Source organism: Cryptosporidium ryanae (assembly GCF_009792415.1).
Source record: "Cryptosporidium ryanae isolate 45019 chromosome Unknown contig_8, whole genome shotgun sequence".
Lineage (NCBI taxonomy): Eukaryota > Apicomplexa > Conoidasida > Eucoccidiorida > Cryptosporidiidae > Cryptosporidium > Cryptosporidium ryanae.
In genome coordinates this window covers 60,843-79,265 of record NW_027125486.1, presented here as the reverse complement: position 1 = coordinate 79,265, position 18,423 = coordinate 60,843, and the positions used below count along the sequence as shown (strand labels likewise).

At 41.2% G+C, this 18,423-nt stretch overlaps 8 protein-coding genes across 8 annotated transcripts; 5 read left to right on the top strand and 3 right to left on the bottom strand.

Annotated features, from left to right (window-relative positions):
• Window positions 1-612: 612 nt before the first annotated feature.
• Window positions 613-3,861, top strand: FG386_003439 (uncharacterized protein; the record flags this gene model as incomplete). The annotated part of the gene is made up of 1 exon (XM_067342901.1): window positions 613-3,861. One exon carries the CDS (start codon window positions 613-615, stop codon window positions 3,859-3,861), a length of 3,249 nt encoding a protein of 1,082 aa, XP_067199128.1.
• A 1,049-nt stretch (window positions 3,862-4,910) lies between these two features.
• FG386_003438 (uncharacterized protein) lies at window positions 4,911-5,621 on the top strand (the record flags this gene model as incomplete). Its single annotated transcript, XM_067342900.1, has 1 exon — window positions 4,911-5,621. One exon carries the CDS (start codon window positions 4,911-4,913, stop codon window positions 5,619-5,621), a length of 711 nt encoding a protein of 236 aa, XP_067199127.1.
• Window positions 5,622-5,659: 38 nt separating this feature from the next.
• On the bottom strand, window positions 5,660-6,844 carry FG386_003437 (uncharacterized protein; the record flags this gene model as incomplete). The annotated part of the gene is made up of 1 exon (XM_067342899.1): window positions 5,660-6,844. One exon carries the CDS (start codon window positions 6,842-6,844, stop codon window positions 5,660-5,662), a length of 1,185 nt encoding a protein of 394 aa, XP_067199126.1.
• A 774-nt stretch (window positions 6,845-7,618) lies between these two features.
• FG386_003436 (uncharacterized protein) lies at window positions 7,619-8,887 on the top strand (the record flags this gene model as incomplete). The annotated part of the gene is made up of 1 exon (XM_067342898.1): window positions 7,619-8,887. The coding sequence occupies one exon, from the start codon at window positions 7,619-7,621 to the stop codon at window positions 8,885-8,887; it is 1,269 nt and encodes a 422-aa protein (XP_067199125.1).
• A 186-nt stretch (window positions 8,888-9,073) lies between these two features.
• FG386_003435 (uncharacterized protein) lies at window positions 9,074-9,232 on the bottom strand (the record flags this gene model as incomplete). Its single annotated transcript, XM_067342897.1, has 1 exon — window positions 9,074-9,232. One exon carries the CDS (start codon window positions 9,230-9,232, stop codon window positions 9,074-9,076), a length of 159 nt encoding a protein of 52 aa, XP_067199124.1.
• A 648-nt stretch (window positions 9,233-9,880) lies between these two features.
• FG386_003434 (uncharacterized protein) lies at window positions 9,881-11,812 on the bottom strand (the record flags this gene model as incomplete). Its single annotated transcript, XM_067342896.1, has 1 exon — window positions 9,881-11,812. The coding sequence occupies one exon, from the start codon at window positions 11,810-11,812 to the stop codon at window positions 9,881-9,883; it is 1,932 nt and encodes a 643-aa protein (XP_067199123.1).
• A 703-nt stretch (window positions 11,813-12,515) lies between these two features.
• FG386_003433 (uncharacterized protein) lies at window positions 12,516-16,034 on the top strand (the record flags this gene model as incomplete). The annotated part of the gene is made up of 1 exon (XM_067342895.1): window positions 12,516-16,034. One exon carries the CDS (start codon window positions 12,516-12,518, stop codon window positions 16,032-16,034), a length of 3,519 nt encoding a protein of 1,172 aa, XP_067199122.1.
• An 820-nt stretch (window positions 16,035-16,854) lies between these two features.
• Window positions 16,855-18,408, top strand: FG386_003432 (carboxylesterase; the record flags this gene model as incomplete). The annotated part of the gene is made up of 1 exon (XM_067342894.1): window positions 16,855-18,408. The coding sequence occupies one exon, from the start codon at window positions 16,855-16,857 to the stop codon at window positions 18,406-18,408; it is 1,554 nt and encodes a 517-aa protein (XP_067199121.1).
• Between the last annotated feature and the right edge of the window lie 15 nt (window positions 18,409-18,423).

Genomic DNA, 18,423 nt, shown 5'->3' with positions numbered 1-18,423 from the left:
CTCACACTACCCATTCGCCACACTTCCCGTTTAAAGTGTTCCTCTCCACCACTACCCGAGTACAAATCACTTTTGCCTCGATACATAAAAAATTGCAGGTTCAAATTCACAAAACAAAGGACCAAAAACCAAATACACTAACGAATATATTTCTACAGAAATTTCACCTGGAAAACAAAACTTACAAAACAAAAAAATGTTTTTTCATGTCAGTATTAATCCTACACCACGAGACACATTAATTAAACTTTAATACTTAATGTACCAACCAATAATATACATTTGCTATTTGCGTAATAAAAAATGAGTATAATATGTCTTTGGCGCCAACGTCCCAGCAATAGGAAAATTCAAAAATCGCAAATAAGAGGCAAAGAAATAAAACAAAAACTAATATTTCTGGGTCTTGAAGTAAACAGTAAGCATTACGGTCAGTGGTGCATATAAGGACTTATATGCACGTAAACTGAACATTTCGAGAAGCGAGATCTGACAGATTAGTTTTTGAGTGACAAAATAATTAACACTGTCTAAAAGCGAGAACTAACATTTACACGCAAATAAATACAAAAACAATTTAGACTTCATTTGCGTTGCTAAACAGAAATCAAGATGTCAACGTTTCACAAGCCAGAAAACGCAATAAGAAGAGTGGAAGAATTGAGATCTATAGGGCAGGATGAGACTGCCTTACAATTGCTCCACTCTGTTGTAAATCACAGGAGATTTAGAGTGCATGGATGGGACTCTTCACAGGAGTTAATGATGATACAATACATAATATTGTCTGTGGATCTCCAGAAACCTAGAATGGCCAGAGAAGGTTTACACCAATATAGATATGTTACGCATCAATCAAATGTAGGTTCACTAGGGAAGGTAATCGTCGAATTTAGAAATAGGGCTGAAGAGCAGCTTAAAACTGTGAAGAATGAGTGCGTTGACTGTATGGATCCCAATCTGATTAAGGAGGACTTGGAGCAGGAGGAGACACCAGAAAGCCTTTTACTTGCTAGTTTGCAGATAGAAAGAAAAGGAGCAAAAGAAAAGAGACTGCATGAAACGCTGAGATTCACATGGGAGGCTTATAAGATGATACTGGATATAATTAGACTTACTCCAAAATTGGAGAGAATATATCATGAGACGGCTCAGAGAGCACTCGAATTTTGCTGGCTACATAACAGAGCGAGTGAATTTAAAACACTTTGTGAATTGCTCAGATCCCACTACCAGCTTTTGCTTTCGAATCGTCATCGTCCAGAAATAGATGTCATGCTCAGACCTGAGTGCCATATAGAAACGCGAATTGTTCAACTTAGAGGTGCAGCGAAGCTGTCTCTCTGGAATGAATGTTTCACTACGGCTGAGGAAATATTTCACTTGGGAATATTTCAGTTTGATCCTGTGGTAGGAAGTGCATATTCTCAAAATTCTTTGTTGAAATCAGGTTCCAACCAGACACAAAACTCTGTTGCTCCTGGATCTACAGGTAACAACAGCAACTCGACGGCAGTCCAATCTGCTGCATCGGGAGCATCGTCACTCCAAACTGGACTTGGTGGCGTTGCCGCGGCTGGTAGTGCAAGCAACCCAGACAATGCTCACGCACTGAAGATGAGGCCGAGTTACTTGAGATGGATAGCTTTGTATTACGACATACTAAGCAAGATGTTTTTGTTGACCGAGAATTATTCATTTCATGCTCTCGCTCACTTAAAATACTTTTTGCATATTGAACAATTTAAAAAGAATGTGTCTAAAGAGGAACTAACAAAAATGGCATCTACTGTGGTTTTGGCGATACTTTCTATACCACTAAATGAGTCAAGTGCAACTTTAAATTCAAAATCCCGTTATCATCCGAACCAGTTCGGACACCACGGAGTGTCACTAAACGACGTCAATCAGACTCAAAATGATCAAGTTAAGAAGGCAGCCCTACTTTTGGGATCGCCATTTATTCCAACAAGGGATATACTCAAGAGTATGCTAATTTCCAAGAATATATTGAGTCTATCGCTCCCGGTATGTAGGGAGTTGTATGATATAATAGAAGGCAGATCTAACACGCTGAAGCTGTGTACGAACACCAGTGGTCACCTTGCAAATTTGATTGAATTGGACTCTGGTTTCGCTGAATACACCAAGCCTCTAAAGGTAACGATATTAACAAAGTTGTTTTTGTTGATATCAAAGGTTTACTCGTCTATAAACATAGATCACTTTTTGGATAATATATGTAGAAATGAATTTTTACCCTGGACGGATACGGAGAAGTTGCTGGTGCAGCTTTCAAGCTCCTCCATAATCAATTTGAGAATTGACTATAAAAAGAGGTGCATATACTCGATAAACAAAGACTTTAATAACTACTATGACGACATTAACGGCAGCATTTGCAGTATGATGGGCTACGGTTTGAGTCATTCTAATCTGTATTCATCCCCAACTTCATCTTTATGCGGATTGAGAGGTGGAATTTCAAGCACGAACAGCAATGTGTATTCGAGATTCAACAACCAAGTAACAAGGTCCGCATGTATACTGGAGACAATACTGAGGAAAATAGACAAGGAGAATATCAAGGCAGGTTTGAGCAACCAATACAACAAAATATCACAGATGGTGTTGAGACGTCTTCCAATGGAGATGAATTCAATGGAAAAGAGGATTGAAGAAATTAAATATAGAAGAAAAGAGAAGATAGAGGAAATGAAGAGAGTTGAAGAAGACAAGAAGCGTCAGGAAAAGGAGGCCAAGGCCCAGGAAGAATTGATGGAAATACAAAAAAGGGAGGAAGATAGAAGGAGACGAGAAGAGGCGAGACAACTGGAGGAGATAAGAAGGAGCAAAGTGGAGGCCTGCAAGATGATGCTGGATACGATAAAAAAGTTTGAATTTAAAAACACAAACAACAAAATGTTGATTAAGGGCAAGGTAATAGAGGAAATTACTTTGGACGACTTGTTGGAAGGAAAGATCCTCTTCGATGATCTGGAGAAGTTGCAGGAGGAACAGTGCAATTTTGAGAGACAAGAGAGAATTAAGCAGAGGAGAATGGAGGCAAAGAGACTGGACCATCTCGCAAGGGCTTATAGACTGGAAGAGATACCACTGATTAACGAGTGGCATAAGGAAACAGTAAAGAGTGACATAGAGTTGAACAAGAAGTTGCATGAGAGTTATTTGTTGAGAATGGAGGAGGTCAAGGAAGAGATTAATTTGGAGAAGGAAGCGCTCAGAAACCTCGTACCGTTGTTGGACACCTGGAAACAGAAGCAAATAGAAATAAGGAAAGTTGAGCTCGAGAATGCTCTCAAGTGTCAAAGACAACGTTGCATTAAAAAAATAAAGGACCTCAAGATCTCAAGAGCCAAAATAAGACGGAACGAAGCAATAGAAAGGAAATTACACGAAGAAGAACAAAAGAGGAGGGAGGAAGAGGCCAAAAAAGAAGAGGAAGAGGCCAGAATCCTTGAGGAGGCCAAAAGGCAGAAGGAAGAGAAGCGACTCAAGTTGCAAAGGCAATTTGAAATACAAAAGAAGAGGGAGGAAGAAATTGAGGCCAAGTTGCAAGCTCAAGCAAACAGCTCTAAAGGTTCTAATCACCCAGGCAGCGACAATATTGTATTTACTAGAGGCGGAGGTAATAACGCCACTTCTTGTGACTCAGGAAAGAACAGTGTTGGAACTTCCGGAAACTTTTCAAGATCGTCCAACTACGGCTCGTCAAGGTCCGGAAACAGCTCAGGTAAGTTTCTCTCGACTTGTCGCTCAAATGGTTGCTTTAAATGTCAGACTGGACAACTCGAACCAATATTAGTGTGCACGACCAGGATGTACCGCCATTTGCTTTAAGTAGCTGTGATAGAGATTTGCGCTCCAGCACTTAAGCCTGGCGTTCGGTACCGTATTGTATGCGGTGATTATAAACTGGCTTGAGAAGCTGGACGCGTCCAGCTTCTCCAGACGCGAATATGTGATTGAATTATACCAATTTGCACGTCAGTATGAGTATACAATACTTCAGGTTTATTGGGAGGTATGTGCACTTCTTGCCTCCACAAGTCATTCCGTGTCACACTGAATTGTCCAACTCGAGACAAACCACTAAATGAATATGGCTTTCTGACATTTAGATGTATCTACGTGCGTTTGTACTTTGCGAAAACTAATTTTAATTCTTTCAGGTGTTACTATATCAAGACAAAAAACCACCAATGCGAACAGAAACGAAAGTCCTTCCAAGACGGACTTTAACAGGGGGAATAACAGCAGTTTCAACAACAGAAATGTTAACTTTGGCGACATCAGAAGAGTTGATAGCACTGGAAACAACAATGTAGGTGGTGGATCTTCCGCCAAAGACCAATCATCCACAAGACATAATTCATCTGGAAACAGCTATAGAAGTAGTCAGAGAAACAATCAAAGGGATACCCGCGATATAGACAATAACAAATGGAGGTAATTGTCAATCTGAATTTCTCCGTTCTTTACCATTAACCAATGCGAAAATATACTCGATTAGCCTCTTCATTAGGTTTACGCTAACTCGTTCGCTTTGTTTATCCGGTTCTACTCTTGATTGTTAATCGAACTCTGTGTCTGCTGCTCTCCATGGTACTTTGTTACATGCGGAGAACACTCCGTTTTCGCGTAACATACACCTGTACCTGAAATCACTCGGACCAACATACACTCCCTTCAAGTTTTTTGCTGCTTCACACAATGTAATCTCCCTTTGCCAGACAAACAAGAACATACGGGAGAAATGCTAAAAGGCTTTGGCGGGAAACTATATTTAACGGTTGGTATGGGTTAAGATATAGACCAAAGTTTGTGTGAGGTTTTAAATTAGAAATCAAGGGAAACTGTGGCGTGTCAAATAAGAGACAAATACTATAATGGATATGGGAAAAGAGCAGGAACTTAGTATTGAGATAGATGAAAATGGAAACGTAGGTGATTCAGATAGAAGAAAACATAACCGGACTAGTTGCAATACAAATGAGAATCACAGTCGCACCAAAAGCACAGAAAAAGATAATTATGGCTTAAAAGAGTTGTGCAATTTGTTGATATCTTCTTTTTGTGGTATTCTTGACGATCTGGGACTGGAAACTAGAGAAGATGAGGAGCTTTTGCTAGTTGCAATAGAATCAGGTGACACAGATACAGTTCGTGACTATGTCAAATTGCTAAGAAACAAGCTATCTTCAGTGCTGTTGTTGAAGAACGTGTGCAACAAGGAAATAAATTACATCGAATACACACCTATGAACAGCAATTCAGGTATAAATGAGGGTCTTTTGGATAAAAACGAAAACTTAACTAAACAAAAAACTCAGATTACAAGCAGTGTTTCACCTGAAGGTTATTTTCCTTCAAACTATGACTTAAATGGGGATTTAATCGAGTGCGATTCTTATGTTCATAATAGCGACGTTCGTCTAAGGGCCGGTTTTGACGACTCAAGCAGTGACGACCATAATCAATTTGGCATTAAAACCGGGAACAACCACAAAAAATCTCAAGTTCCTCCACTTAAAGTTGAATTCGCAGGTCCGGGATCTTGGAATAGATGTCAAATACCAAATGAGTATCCCACTGACTGATTATATCTTAATTCTCTGCTCTTGTGTGTTACCACTGTTTATCTCATGTCACAACCCCGAGTAATTTGTGTGGCGAAAACGGACTCAGCGTCGTCGTCCTCATACAATTGGAGTGAATTACTCTCGTCATTACAGCTCTCTTTAGACAGATCGATGTTATATGCACTCTTGCTCAGTAGTGTTTCATCAGGTTCACTGTAGAAATAATTGTTTTTTAAAGGTGAATACTTGTATAACGGGGACGTTGACTTTGTTTCCATTCTGTTTTCTGCGTTTAAGCCAATGTTTTCCTTGCAACTCACACTTGTGTTTGTATTGAGGCCACCATTAAATAAAAGTTTTGAGAGTATGCTGCCGATGTTTGTCTGCGTCTTAATTCCAGTGGTTGTGTTGTCCTTTACACCACCTAACTCACCGCCTTTTTTGTTATTTGAAATGGAACCCTTACTACCACTGCACTTGTCTTCGCACTTAAAGGACACCCTGCATGGTTCGACTTTAACCATCTGCTCTATGGCCGGCGAAAGTAAACACTCTTGACTTACCTGGTTCTTGTAGTACTTCAACAGTATTCTGATGTGTTCCAACTCCTCATTATGTTGTGCAACCCTTAGCTTAGATATCACCAATTGATTTTCCAATATTCCTATCTCCTTATTCATACAGTCTTTCTCCCAATACAGTTTCTTCATCGCTTTTATTGAGCTATTTAGCGAATTTTTATACATGTTGCAATTCATTGTCTTCTCCTTTAGATTTTCCTCAACGTGGTATTTTTCACACAACAATCTACTTATGTCGCTGTTTAGTTTGTTGAGCGTTTTGCTCAATTCGGTATTTTCCTCCTTCAATTTGATGTTGTCGTTAATCAGTACTTTTACTTTATCCTTGACGCTGTCTACCTCACTAAACATTCTTAAAAGAACACTTAACATTAGCTTAATATTGTCAACCAGGTTTCTGTTTTGTCCCTGCACTATTTTCATCTTAACTCTCTCAAACTCCCCTTCTTTCCCCACGTCAACACCCCAGTCTTTACTTATATCATAATAATTCAAATCCAGAGTGTCTATGTCCCTGAACAAATCAATTAATACACTCTCTATTCTCTTCAGTGAGTTGTTCAGCTCCTCCATGACCAGTCCGTTGTACACATTTTCAACCAAAAACGATTTAACGTTTGTTTCCTGATTTACCTTAAGCTCCTTCTCAAGTATTGGCATTTTCGCTGTTATACTATGTGTAAAATTTCCATTTTCCGGTTCCTTTGTCCTGTTTGACAACTAATGAGGAAGGTCATTCATCACACAATTAACTGTCATCTGAACACAAAAAATTCACCTGTTATAATAATTGCTTATGTGAAAAAGAAATATTATCAGCAAATGCATGCATGCGTTTTCGCAATACGTTTGATTAAAACTTTTATTTTAAGTAATAAAAGAAACGAAGACGGGTACTTCCTGCTCTGTGAGATTTAACTCAGTAAAAGGCTTCTCAGAGAAGAAACAAAGCACCAGTGCTCCTCTTCGGCCCTTAGTGAAAACGAATGACGCTGCCTCGCCTTGAAATTGAAGACTTTTAAAGTTGAACAACTACTGGAACTTCGAGGGTGCGGAGATCCAAGCAGGGGAGAAACACAAGCAAAGAACTAAACTGTTCAACAGGAGGAATAAAAAGGAAAAATTGAACAACACATTTAAAATTAGAGTCCAGTAGTGGATAATTTACGGTTGCTCTCAAACGCTCGCGGGAATGTTTATAGTTAAATTATGTGGGAAAGCAATAAAACGGGTGCAATTGTAACTGTTATTACCAAATAAACAAAAGTGATTGACTTTGCAAATAGCAAAACAGATAACCTAAATGCTCAAACGGAAGATGCTTGACTTCTCCCCGCACTAGTGGCATTAATGTATGTTAAATTTGGATACAATACATCTGCGAATAGACTTTACGGAAGTATTATGTTAAGAAGCAAAAAATAGTTGTTTGCGATGAGCTTCAATAATGGCAACAGCTCAAACAACGCTGGTTTGAGTGGTAGAGTGACCAACACAAATGACCTTGACCCGTCTATAGCAAGTCGCGGTATAGAATTGACTTTGGATAACCAAGCAATCAGTTACAAGGTTTCAACGGACAATTGTGAGTTTAATGAAGCGGAAAACACAATAAACAACAGTGTGTTTGGGAGCTCGGACCTACACAAACAAAAATTGAAAAGAAAAAGCAAGAACGAAGACCACTTTGGAGACGACTCTAGCATTTATTTGGACAAATTCAAAAACAAAAAGCTAGAATCATGGAATCCAATCTACACTCCAAATTATTTGTTGTTCATGTACTTTGTTTTCGGAGCATTATTTACTGCAGTTGGAATCTATCTGCTGACAAACTCAAACTCAACAATTGAGTGTGAAATAAAGTACGAAGATTCTCCTGGAAACGGAGTTACCATCGATACTATTGTTGAAGTGACCAGCGAAAACTGCAAACCCTCTCACATACAAGGAAAGGAGCTAAGTTACATATCCGGGGACGTATATATGTACTATAGACTACACAACTTCTACCAGAACAATCGAAATTATATATTAAACAGAAGCGAAAAACAACTTAAGGGAGAGACTATAAAGGACAAAAGTGAGATCTCCTCTTGCCATCCATTGATTACCGACGAGAGCAGCAACATCCTCCTGCCTTGTGGAATAGCAGCGAGCAGAGTCTTCAACGACACCTACACTGTCTTTGACGGAGAAGGTGATCCGGTTACCATAGACGACTCCGCGGAAACCATCACCCTCCTCTCCGATAGGGAGAAATACAAAAACCCATCAGAGGAATACATCAGGGAGAACAACGTATCAAATTGGCTCCCAGAGGACATATTTCCGGGAAGAATCGAGAATCCCCACTTTATAGTTTGGATGAGAAACTCTGCCACATCCGACTTCAACAAATTATACGGCAAGCTTACTTCGAACAAGAACAGACTAGTTTTGCCCCTAAAAGTACACGTTCAAAACAGATACCCTTGCAGTGTATTTAGTGGCTCCAAGTACATTGTTATCTCACAAATAAAATGGTTCGGCGGAAAGAACCCATACTTTGGACTTCTGTATATCGTATCAGGGACATTTATGTTGCTTTTTTTCGTTTTCTTTCTCATCAAAAACAAAACGAGCGTCGGAGTACCCGGGGACCTTAGATTCTTGTATTTAAATGTCCTCGACGGCGAGTCCAAATCCAAAAAAAGAAAATAACCGCAAAAACAATTCTTTGCCATATAAGTATTGCTCTTACAGACCTATCGTTTTCAACTACTACTCAAGGTTGCCGAAACCGCGATTGTATGACATCTATAACCTCGCTCCCGAAGTCCGAGGCACCGACCGCTGGCTGTTTACGCGTGGAACCGGCTCAGACACACCCCCACTATCCTTCTCCCGTCACTTCTTCTTGCTTTTCAGCTCCTTGCTCATCTGCTGCATTTTCTTCTTCTCTTCCGCCTGTTTCTTCTTGAACTCGATATCTTCTTCCGTCACAAACTTGTCGCTTTTGGGTTGCTTCAAAGGCTTCTTTTTTCCTCCTTCAGTACTAAGTGCCATTTTGACCTCCTCCCTGTACAACTCTGTCTTTCTCGCTCAAAAATGCTTCCACCCTCGGTGCGCTGTCTAAACAAACAAGACCTGAGCTCTAACCTACCGTAATAAGTTTGTCCAGGCTTAGCCCCTGCCTTCACCCGCCGTCAAATTTAGAGCCAATCCACTGGAACCGGAAGGCGCGGGCGCCGGACCTGTCGAACCGCGGGAGGGGTAAGAGCAGACACTAGAAAAGAGAATAAAAAAGGTCTCGTCTTGTGGTGATCCAAGACACAGCATTTGGACCTTTGCGTTCAACTCTTATTTTACCCACAACAAAATAAACTACCTGCTTTAGGAACGTGCTGTCCTGTACGACCCACGCGGTTGAGATAACGAGCACTAAAGGGAGTCACGAACCGACTACCGGTCAAATTTCTGCTTCTGAGGCAGAGACCCTGTCTATATTAAAGCAAACTGGCTCTGTATGAAGGAGGAAGAAAGCTGCATGTTCATTCAAAAGACAGGCAAACATTTTTGGACTCGAGGTCTGGGCTGTATTGTGCATGCGGATCAACGGCCAAAGGGTCAGAAACCACTCCGCGCCTTGCCGTCTCCAGAGACTCTTTCTTTCCCACTAGCGTTTGCCCCGCCTGCAAAACAGTGTAAAACCGATTAACTCTCGTGTGCTCTTTTTAGGTCAAGCCACTTTCTGAGCAGATTTGCACTATCTCCACTGAAACTTATGTACTCAAATTCGCCCACATGCTTGCTGTCCGGATCGTAGTAGCTCTTCTCGCCGTTTCCTCTTGAAGTCTGGCCGTCATCGGGGTCCTCGTCGTACTCGATTACGGTAATGTCCTCGTCATAGATGCCATCAACCATGCAAGAGCAAATCAAATCGTGTTTGCAAGAACTATCAACGCGCTCCGAAACTAATGAAGTGTTAACAACGTTGTCGCTTATGGACCTAAAGAACTCTTCTGTGTTGTTGATGTAGCCGTCAATATTATATAAGATTGTTCCATCAGGATTTTTTTTATAAATTGTGGAGTTGTAATCCACATCAATCCACTCAACTTGAGGCACGGATAAATCGATACCATTTAGGTCGCCAACTTCGCTTTCGGTTGAATTCAAATCAGTCAGACGTCTCTTCTTTTCCCCTGTACAACTTGTCCACAAGTTCTTCGCACTGGTGCATTTCCCATTAGCGCATATTCCCATTTCTTTCGAAGAACCCGAGTTGTTTATTATAAATTTTCCCCTCAATATTTCAGCTTCGGAAAGGTCGTGGTGCTTGTAATTGCCCTTAGACGAAGTGGAAGTTTGGTCATTTGTGAACACAGTATGGTGCGGGGTGGCTGTAGTGGTTGTGGTGTATCCTATATATGAGACGTCCCCGTTATCCTGTTTAGCGGTTTCGCCATTTGAGCCAATTCCTACGTCATTTCTGTGTTCGCCGTGCTCTGTCTTTATCCTTTCGTAGCTCCTGTTCTCCGTTTCCTCAGGGAACCAATCAGACCTGCTGCTTCTGTTGCTCCTTAAACTGTGCTCACTCTGACTCTCCATGGAAGGCAAACCCATAAACTGGTCCGATGCTCTGCAAAAGTCACTGCTCAAGGGATTGTTTGAAAGCCAATCAATTTTGAGTCTCAGCGAACCTATTGTGTCGGAGTCTATAGCGTATGGTGTGAACCAGCCAACTATATAATCCCCTCTGGAGGAGGATCTTCCTACTGTACACCTCTCGTTCACAAACTCACCGGCGAGCTCGCCTACCCATATGTTCCACATGCAGTTTTCAAATTTACACACTGATGGCTTTTTTCTTCCGTAAAATACGGTTGTCACTCTTGGCTTAATAATGCATGAATCTGAAATAAATGACTTTGAATGAGGCTTGTATGGAATGTATAAAGACAAAGCCTGCACGTTCTTAAACTTTTGAGTAATACGCATCCTGTTGTCCCACGGATTCCTGCTTGATTTTATGGACCTGGCCAAACCCCTCACTCCGGCTATTGCCACAAATCTCTGATTTGTGGTGACGCTCTCGTAACTTACATTTATCCTAAATTCAAGTCTGTTAACCGGACTGTCAAAGTTATCGTCATCCCAGTATATTCTTCTCAATATCTCACACGGTGAGACGAATATGCACCTCTCTTCCCCCTTTAATACATCAGCTATGCTCGCAACGACAACTGTGTGGTTGGGATTGCTTCTCTTTGTTTTTATTCCATCAACTATCACCAAGTCAAACGTGTTCTTGTTACACAGATTACTTGTGTTCGTTGGCTTATCCAGCACTTTAACGCAAAACATTAATGGTGGTATTAGCGATTCGTCCCAACCTGTTCCTGATTTATTCCATATGCGTCTCCAACGGGCCGTATTCAGAAAATTAGTCACGTGGAAATTACTAACCATGCAGGTGTTTGGGTCTTTCCTATTCAATCTAGAGTCTACCACATGAGGCATGCTCTTCGTTTCTATTCTTACTGATTTGTTTATCCTACTCTCCCTGTAGCCTCTGCACTCGGCTCTTATAGACGCCAGCGCAATGCCCAGCAAGGCAAATAGCAGCGTCCTCAAGGGCCTCATCTTCGTTTCGTGCTCACAGCCAACAAAAGCTATTCCTGTCTCTATTATCCAGTTCAACTCTTAGTTCCGCTCAAACCAGGATTTTCGTCCGCTTTAGAAACTCGCTGCCTACACCGCAGATCGTGCTCACCTGCGACCCGAATGTGTGGTTCTGTCTCTACTGTGCTTGCAAAAACCACCACTCCAGTGGTTTTTGAGTCTCTCAGATTATCCTATTCGCTCCTTCTAAAATATCTTAGCTTTTTCACACCTGCTATTTCCTCTTTAGCGCTGCCCAGCAAATTACTACCTGATGCTTCTTTTTGACAGTATTTGTCCGTTGAGATCGCCAGCCCGCCTTGTTTTAAATGTGCATTTCTACATAACTCATCGGTACCTTGTAGCATTCGTTTGGATTTGACTAGACAGGGGGCTATATCTAAGGGATCAGATAAGTAGCAGTCTCAAGGAAATACGCCAGCGGACACAGACCGACTGCAGGAACCGCGAGAATACGCATACACAAGCCGTGGTGCAAAGACAGACACGGACGAACGTAGGCAACTAGGCAGCGAAGGGAAGCGTTTAGAAACGCAGAAAATCAGGTATATAGATAAAGAAGGGCGAAACTCCTTTGGAGTCGAGCGGGCCCAGCCGGACCAAAATGAAGGTGAGGCTTTAATCCCATACTCCAAACCGAAACGGCATTAAACTGCAACTCAAAATGGACAGCCAGATAAAGCTGCTTTACGACTTGGTCCACAGATGCCATTACTCGTCCGCGGTTAGACAGGCAAACGGCCTGATATGCAGATTGAGGAACAAGACGAAAAACAGAGACCAATGTTGTGAGGATGTTCTGGTTGTGATGGGACTGAGGGCTCTTTCGCACTTGAAAATGGGAAACTATATCAAGGGAGAGGAGGACGTAAACTGCATTATGGAGTCAAAGTTTCTAAACGAGGACGTGATCATAATACTCTGGCACTATTATATATTGAGCACTAATATATTTAATATCCACGTGGATAAATTGAGGTTCGTTGCTGATTACTTTCAGAACGGTTTTGTGGCAAACATTCTATCAGAACAATTTGAAACTGATTTATTGTCTCTCTATTGCTACTTGGAAGACTTCAGCACGGGTAAATCTCTTTGCAATAAGCTCTATAGGAAATACGAAAAGAAGCCACATTACTTGGCATTAAACGTGTTTATTTCCTTTTTGATTCTCCAAAGGCAGACTGAAAGTGGGGGTGGTCCGGAGACCGAGGCCTCGCTTTTAGCTTTGATGATAGAAAAATTCCTGAAAAGCAAAGAGAGGAGTTGTCTTGGCCCTTTAGAGGGAAGCGAAAAGCGAAACGAGCTTTTCGAGAGAAGAACGATCGCGAACATCAACTTGATTAAGTTATTTTTACTCAGGAAAACAAGAAAATTCGATTTGTACCACACCACATGCATAGAGTTGTTCAGCGACTCAGGAAGCCTCGACTATTACAACACTCTGATTCCTGGGAAATGCGGACTTCTTAGAAATTTGGCCGTATTGGAGGAGCACCAACAGGCTATTTCAGCGAGACAAGACAAACTCCAAGTGCACTACGACACCCTTTTTAAGTTGACTAGCCATCAAACTGAACCTGGAAGCTCTGAATTGGAAAACATCAGACTAACAAAGCACTTGATTGTCGGCTTGTTCAAAGAGGTTGTTGATACTGTGTACAACTACAAAGGAGCGCAAACTGAGCGAGGCACCGGAGACATTCTTATACACAACGACACTCAGCTGCGGATGCAGAGTTCCCAGTCCCAGTATTCCCAGCTGACAAGCAGTTCCTCCTTCCAGACGCAGTCAACTATGTCGTCAATTTGCAACAATGTTCCCGATGACAACACCAACGTGAATAGTGGCATCAACGGAAATGGCGTCGAGATTGTTTGCTTAGACAACATACTTGGGGTAATAGACAGCCTAAACGACAAATATAACATTCGCGATAAAAAGGAGGTGCTATACGGCATGTTCTTCGGCAGTAAAAAGGCCAGAATAGTTATGCTTGAGTTGTTTTCAGAGGTCGTTGTCGTTTTGAACAACAAATTCAAAAACGAGGAGGAATTGTCTGCATTGTCTTCGGAAAACAATCCCTGTAACTCGCCCGTAAAAAGCTTAATTGACAATCTTTTATATTATGTAAACGGGGAGATAATTAATATGATCAGCGCAGAAAACGAAAACAACGTCATTATTGACCTGAAAATCTTACTGTTCAGCTACTTTAAAATTGATCTTAGAAACAATGCATATGAGGACAGTGTGATATACGCCATATATAATGATTTGTCGTGTCTGCTAAGCAAGGATGTACTTAGAATACGTCCGGTAAACTGGATTTATCACACAAACAGACTGCAAATATTGACTATATATAACCAAACGAAATTGACTTCGAGCAGCGAGAGTCTCAAGGAACATAACTTTGATCTAAACGAGATTCTGCAAATATTTAAGAACGTAACTCTTGAAAAGGAGACAAAGGAACACTCAAAGCTTTGCTACTTTTTGATTTCTCTCTCAATATATTGTTTGTCCACTCCATTTGGGGGCGAAGAGGGGAGTTACAACCAAAAATCTCTGTTTCTATTTATTCTTATCTACGTTAGCAATAACTTGCCAGCGGAAAAAAGAGGAAGCAACTACTTTCTTTACAACATTATCTCAGAGTTGTGTCCCCTTTTGGGCTTGTATTCACTATCGCACTTCATCAGAAACGAGATTTTGAATATAAAAAGGTCTCAAAATGTAACTCTTTATACATACAGTAACTTCACTGAGATGTTGGCATATCCCTACTTTTCCACACTAAACTGCGGAAAAACCTCCAGTGCTAACAAGGAGACTCGAAAGGACAAGATCAACATGAACTTTAAACACGACGGGACGAATATCAACATTTTACTAGACTCCCACCTGACCATATATAGCGAAGTAAGAGAAACTTACATAGAATCGCTGCGTGAAAATACATACTCGATATTAAACCTTTTGGAGTGCCAGAGAATAAACAAGAGCTATTCGGATTGTAATACGATACTCACTGTTTTCGGTATAGCGAATATAAACAGGATATTTTCGCTTTTGCTCAGCAAGAGTGGGGACTATATGTCGCTAATAAGCTCATATAGTGACATCTTAAGGGAGTTTATATGTCGAAACAACGACAATATACTTGAAAATTGTAACGATGACACGGTCAAACAAGACTTCTCGCCGGCACTCACCTACTACATGCCGATATACAATATTGAACTTAAACTAAGTGAAATGGAGAATGAATTGGTACCCAGTGGTGTTTTCAGATATAGTGAGTACCCAGACTTCAAAAGGTGCGTTTATTCTAATCAAGACAAAGAAGCAAAAAACGAATTGGCCGAGTTCACCAGTTGTTTGCCTAAATTAAAGTACAAACTCACCCAGCGTTTAAAGATATGGTTCACGGCCCTAATACTTTTCAACGACATAACCGCAGTGACGAGCTCCAGCAGCGCGAATTCGCGTCACATTCAAGGCAAGAACCAGTTGCTGAGTGCCGTTGAAAGTCACAAAAGAGTCATCTTCTCAGGCAAATACTCCGATTTGCTGCTCGACAAGTTCGATTTTGTGCTTCATGACGAGGTCACGGTTCCCATACTGGCTTCTTTTTTTGAGATAGTCAATGCGAACACCCAATTCTCCGGCGGCGGTGACAGCCAAACAACAATTAGAAACAACGCTAACAGTTTAATTGACTTGATCAACGGGAAGCTAAATGAGGTCGTAAGTGCTTACATCCTCCAAGAACCCAACACAAGTGCGGAAAGACAAAGCTATGTGGAGCTCGAACGTCAATTTGAGAAAGTAACCTCTGTTATTTTCGGGCCTGTTTTGCTCATTCTTCTAATTAAAGACTGGCTAAGCTCCAATTTATCTAAAAAACTGGTACATAACTTTACCAAAAACATCACTAACTCCATCTCAAATACAATTGAAAGAATTTACAACAACTATCGCACTGAAAGCTTCAACGGGACTGTTGAAATTGCTGACTTAAAAAAGCTCCTGAGTGATATGGATTACAACGCCCAGGACGGCCTTGCATCCGAGTTCATAATCGACTATCCGACATTGCTCAAGTCGCAGAAAATCTCCGCAGAGAACATCCAAAAAACGCTTGTGTTCATAATAAACTCCATCAATGACACCTAGTCCATTTCACTCCACATGCAGATGTAAGTGTACATGCAGATTACGTATGCCTCGCTTGCATGCCTGAGTCCATGCAAAAACGCCCTGTTACGTTAGTTTCTTCCCGTTTTAAGCGCTGTGCTACTCATCTACCCGTGCTGCTGTTTCTCCCAAAAACGCCTCTCACGGCCTGTTGCCTTCCTTCATCCACACCTAATGCAGGCATCCCTGCTTCCAATGCCGAGAAGACGCGAGTTCGCTTCGCCAGGCACCCGGGGACTACGCGTCGACCGGGGGCCAATTCAGAGCAGCGTCTAAGGCAAGACCACTGACGGCTTCCGTGTCAGCCGGCGGCGAAAAGGGAAGTCTAAAGCGCAGTGAAAAGAAAACTACTCGTCAACTCTAAAAAGCCTGAGCAATTAAAAGGTCATGGTTTAGGGGAAGGGCCTGGAGGCGATAAGCAGCAACTGAGCGCGAAATATTTGGAGCCGTAACGGCCCAGACCTCAGTTTCGAACTAGAACAATATTTGTCCAACTCTGCGTAAATTTGGCCTTGATGCGAGTTCATGCTCCAGATTTTAAGATGCCTTACTGGTTTTTATTCGCATTTAATTATTGAACTCTAATTTTAAATATACACTACATGTACATATCTATAGTTTTAAGACACATACATATAATTATATGCATTATGCAGGTAATTAATTATTAAATGACCAAAATTTGAAAGGAAATCGGTTTAAGGGAAATGACGCTATTTTGGAGTAGCAATTTAAGTAAAACTAGAAACTATAGATTAAGTACAGCTAAGTCACACCGTTGTAGGCAAGAGGCGGAAAAATGAGAATAAATCCGAGTTTACTGGTCATTGAGTTAATCCTTATTTTGTATGCATTAAACAGCGTACCAAGTGCCCTAGGCTCAAAACCAAGAAAGCTCACGACTGACTCGGCCAGTACTGCATCCAGCGATGTTAAAGCCAAGGCCAACTCAAAAATAAGTAGCATTGTTAAGGAAAAAGGTGCCGATGTTCCGAAAGGGGAAACGATATCAGACGTCACTGCAGACAGCAACATCATTAAGGGTGGGAACGAAACGGCGTTCAACATTCCAAAGTTGGAATTTTACCCACCGATGTTGTTCTTCGATATAGACACTAAAAAACTGCTCAAGAATAAAAGGATACTGCGCAGACTGAGAAAGATAAATAAGAATCTAAAAATGCGAGCACGGGACCAAGCATTTAAGATGAACGACCCGTATTTAAATGTAGAAAGATTCACAAAGTCGGTTATATGGAGGTTTTTCAACTTTTTGAGATTAAAACTAAGAAAGAGAAAGAGAAAGAGATTTCAAGCCGAGGAAATAAACACATTTTCGTTTGAAAAGTATTTAATACTCGACAAGAATTCAAGTCTGCCAAACGCCAGCTTTCGGCTGGACAAAAGTATCATGGAAATAACGGGTTTGATCAAGAAAGACAGGAGTTCGAGTGTGCTGGATAACTACAATGACAACATTGACAGTTTGCGTAATAACATGCTTGCGGATGTGGATCATCCAGGCGACTACTCGGGAATTCCGCTCCTACATAAACCAAGACGCCCAAAGAACTTAATCATTGCAATAGTGGGCGTATGCTCTGATGAGCTTTACTATGAGGCGTTTAAATATACATTCTATCCTTTCCTGTCCCAAATCAAAATGTACGGGGAGGAATTTGAGAAAGACACGGGCATTATATTTCCACATCCATATTTGAGAAAATTCAAGCCTGTAGGACCTGCATTTTGGAGCTACAGGTACTCATGGGCCGACTTTGCCTTTGGTTTCAAGGCAAGAAAGGTTAACTTGGATCAGTGGATGTACTCGGTTGAATCCATATTAAAATTGATCAATTATTTGGTTGAGCATGACAAGTACAATCCAAAAAGAATATTTATATATGGCTACAGTCAGGGAGGCGCAATGGCTCTTTCAGTGGCACTCAGAACCAAGTACGTGCTGGGAGGTGTCGTCTCGACGGCAGGTTTTTTGCCCGAAAGGTCCTCGTCCAAACTTCTAAAGATGCGCCCTGGAATCACCGAACAAGGTCTAAAGACGCCAATTTTGCTTTCCCACTGCAATCCTGATCTGTTTTTCCCTTATAGAACATCCAGAAAAGACGTCAAATATTTAAAAGAAAAAATTAAAGCGAACGTCGACTACTCTTTAATGCTTGGTGAAGGCCATTCGTGCTTAGTTAAATATTATATGGTTTACGTTGACTGGATTTACAGTATTTTATCAAACTACAAAAACAGCACCTACAAGAGCAAAAAGTTTTCTTATACATTGTTGGATGCCGAAAATGAAAACGACACATTGAATGACTTTTTGGCCAACGGTGCGTAAGCACTGTTTTTATGT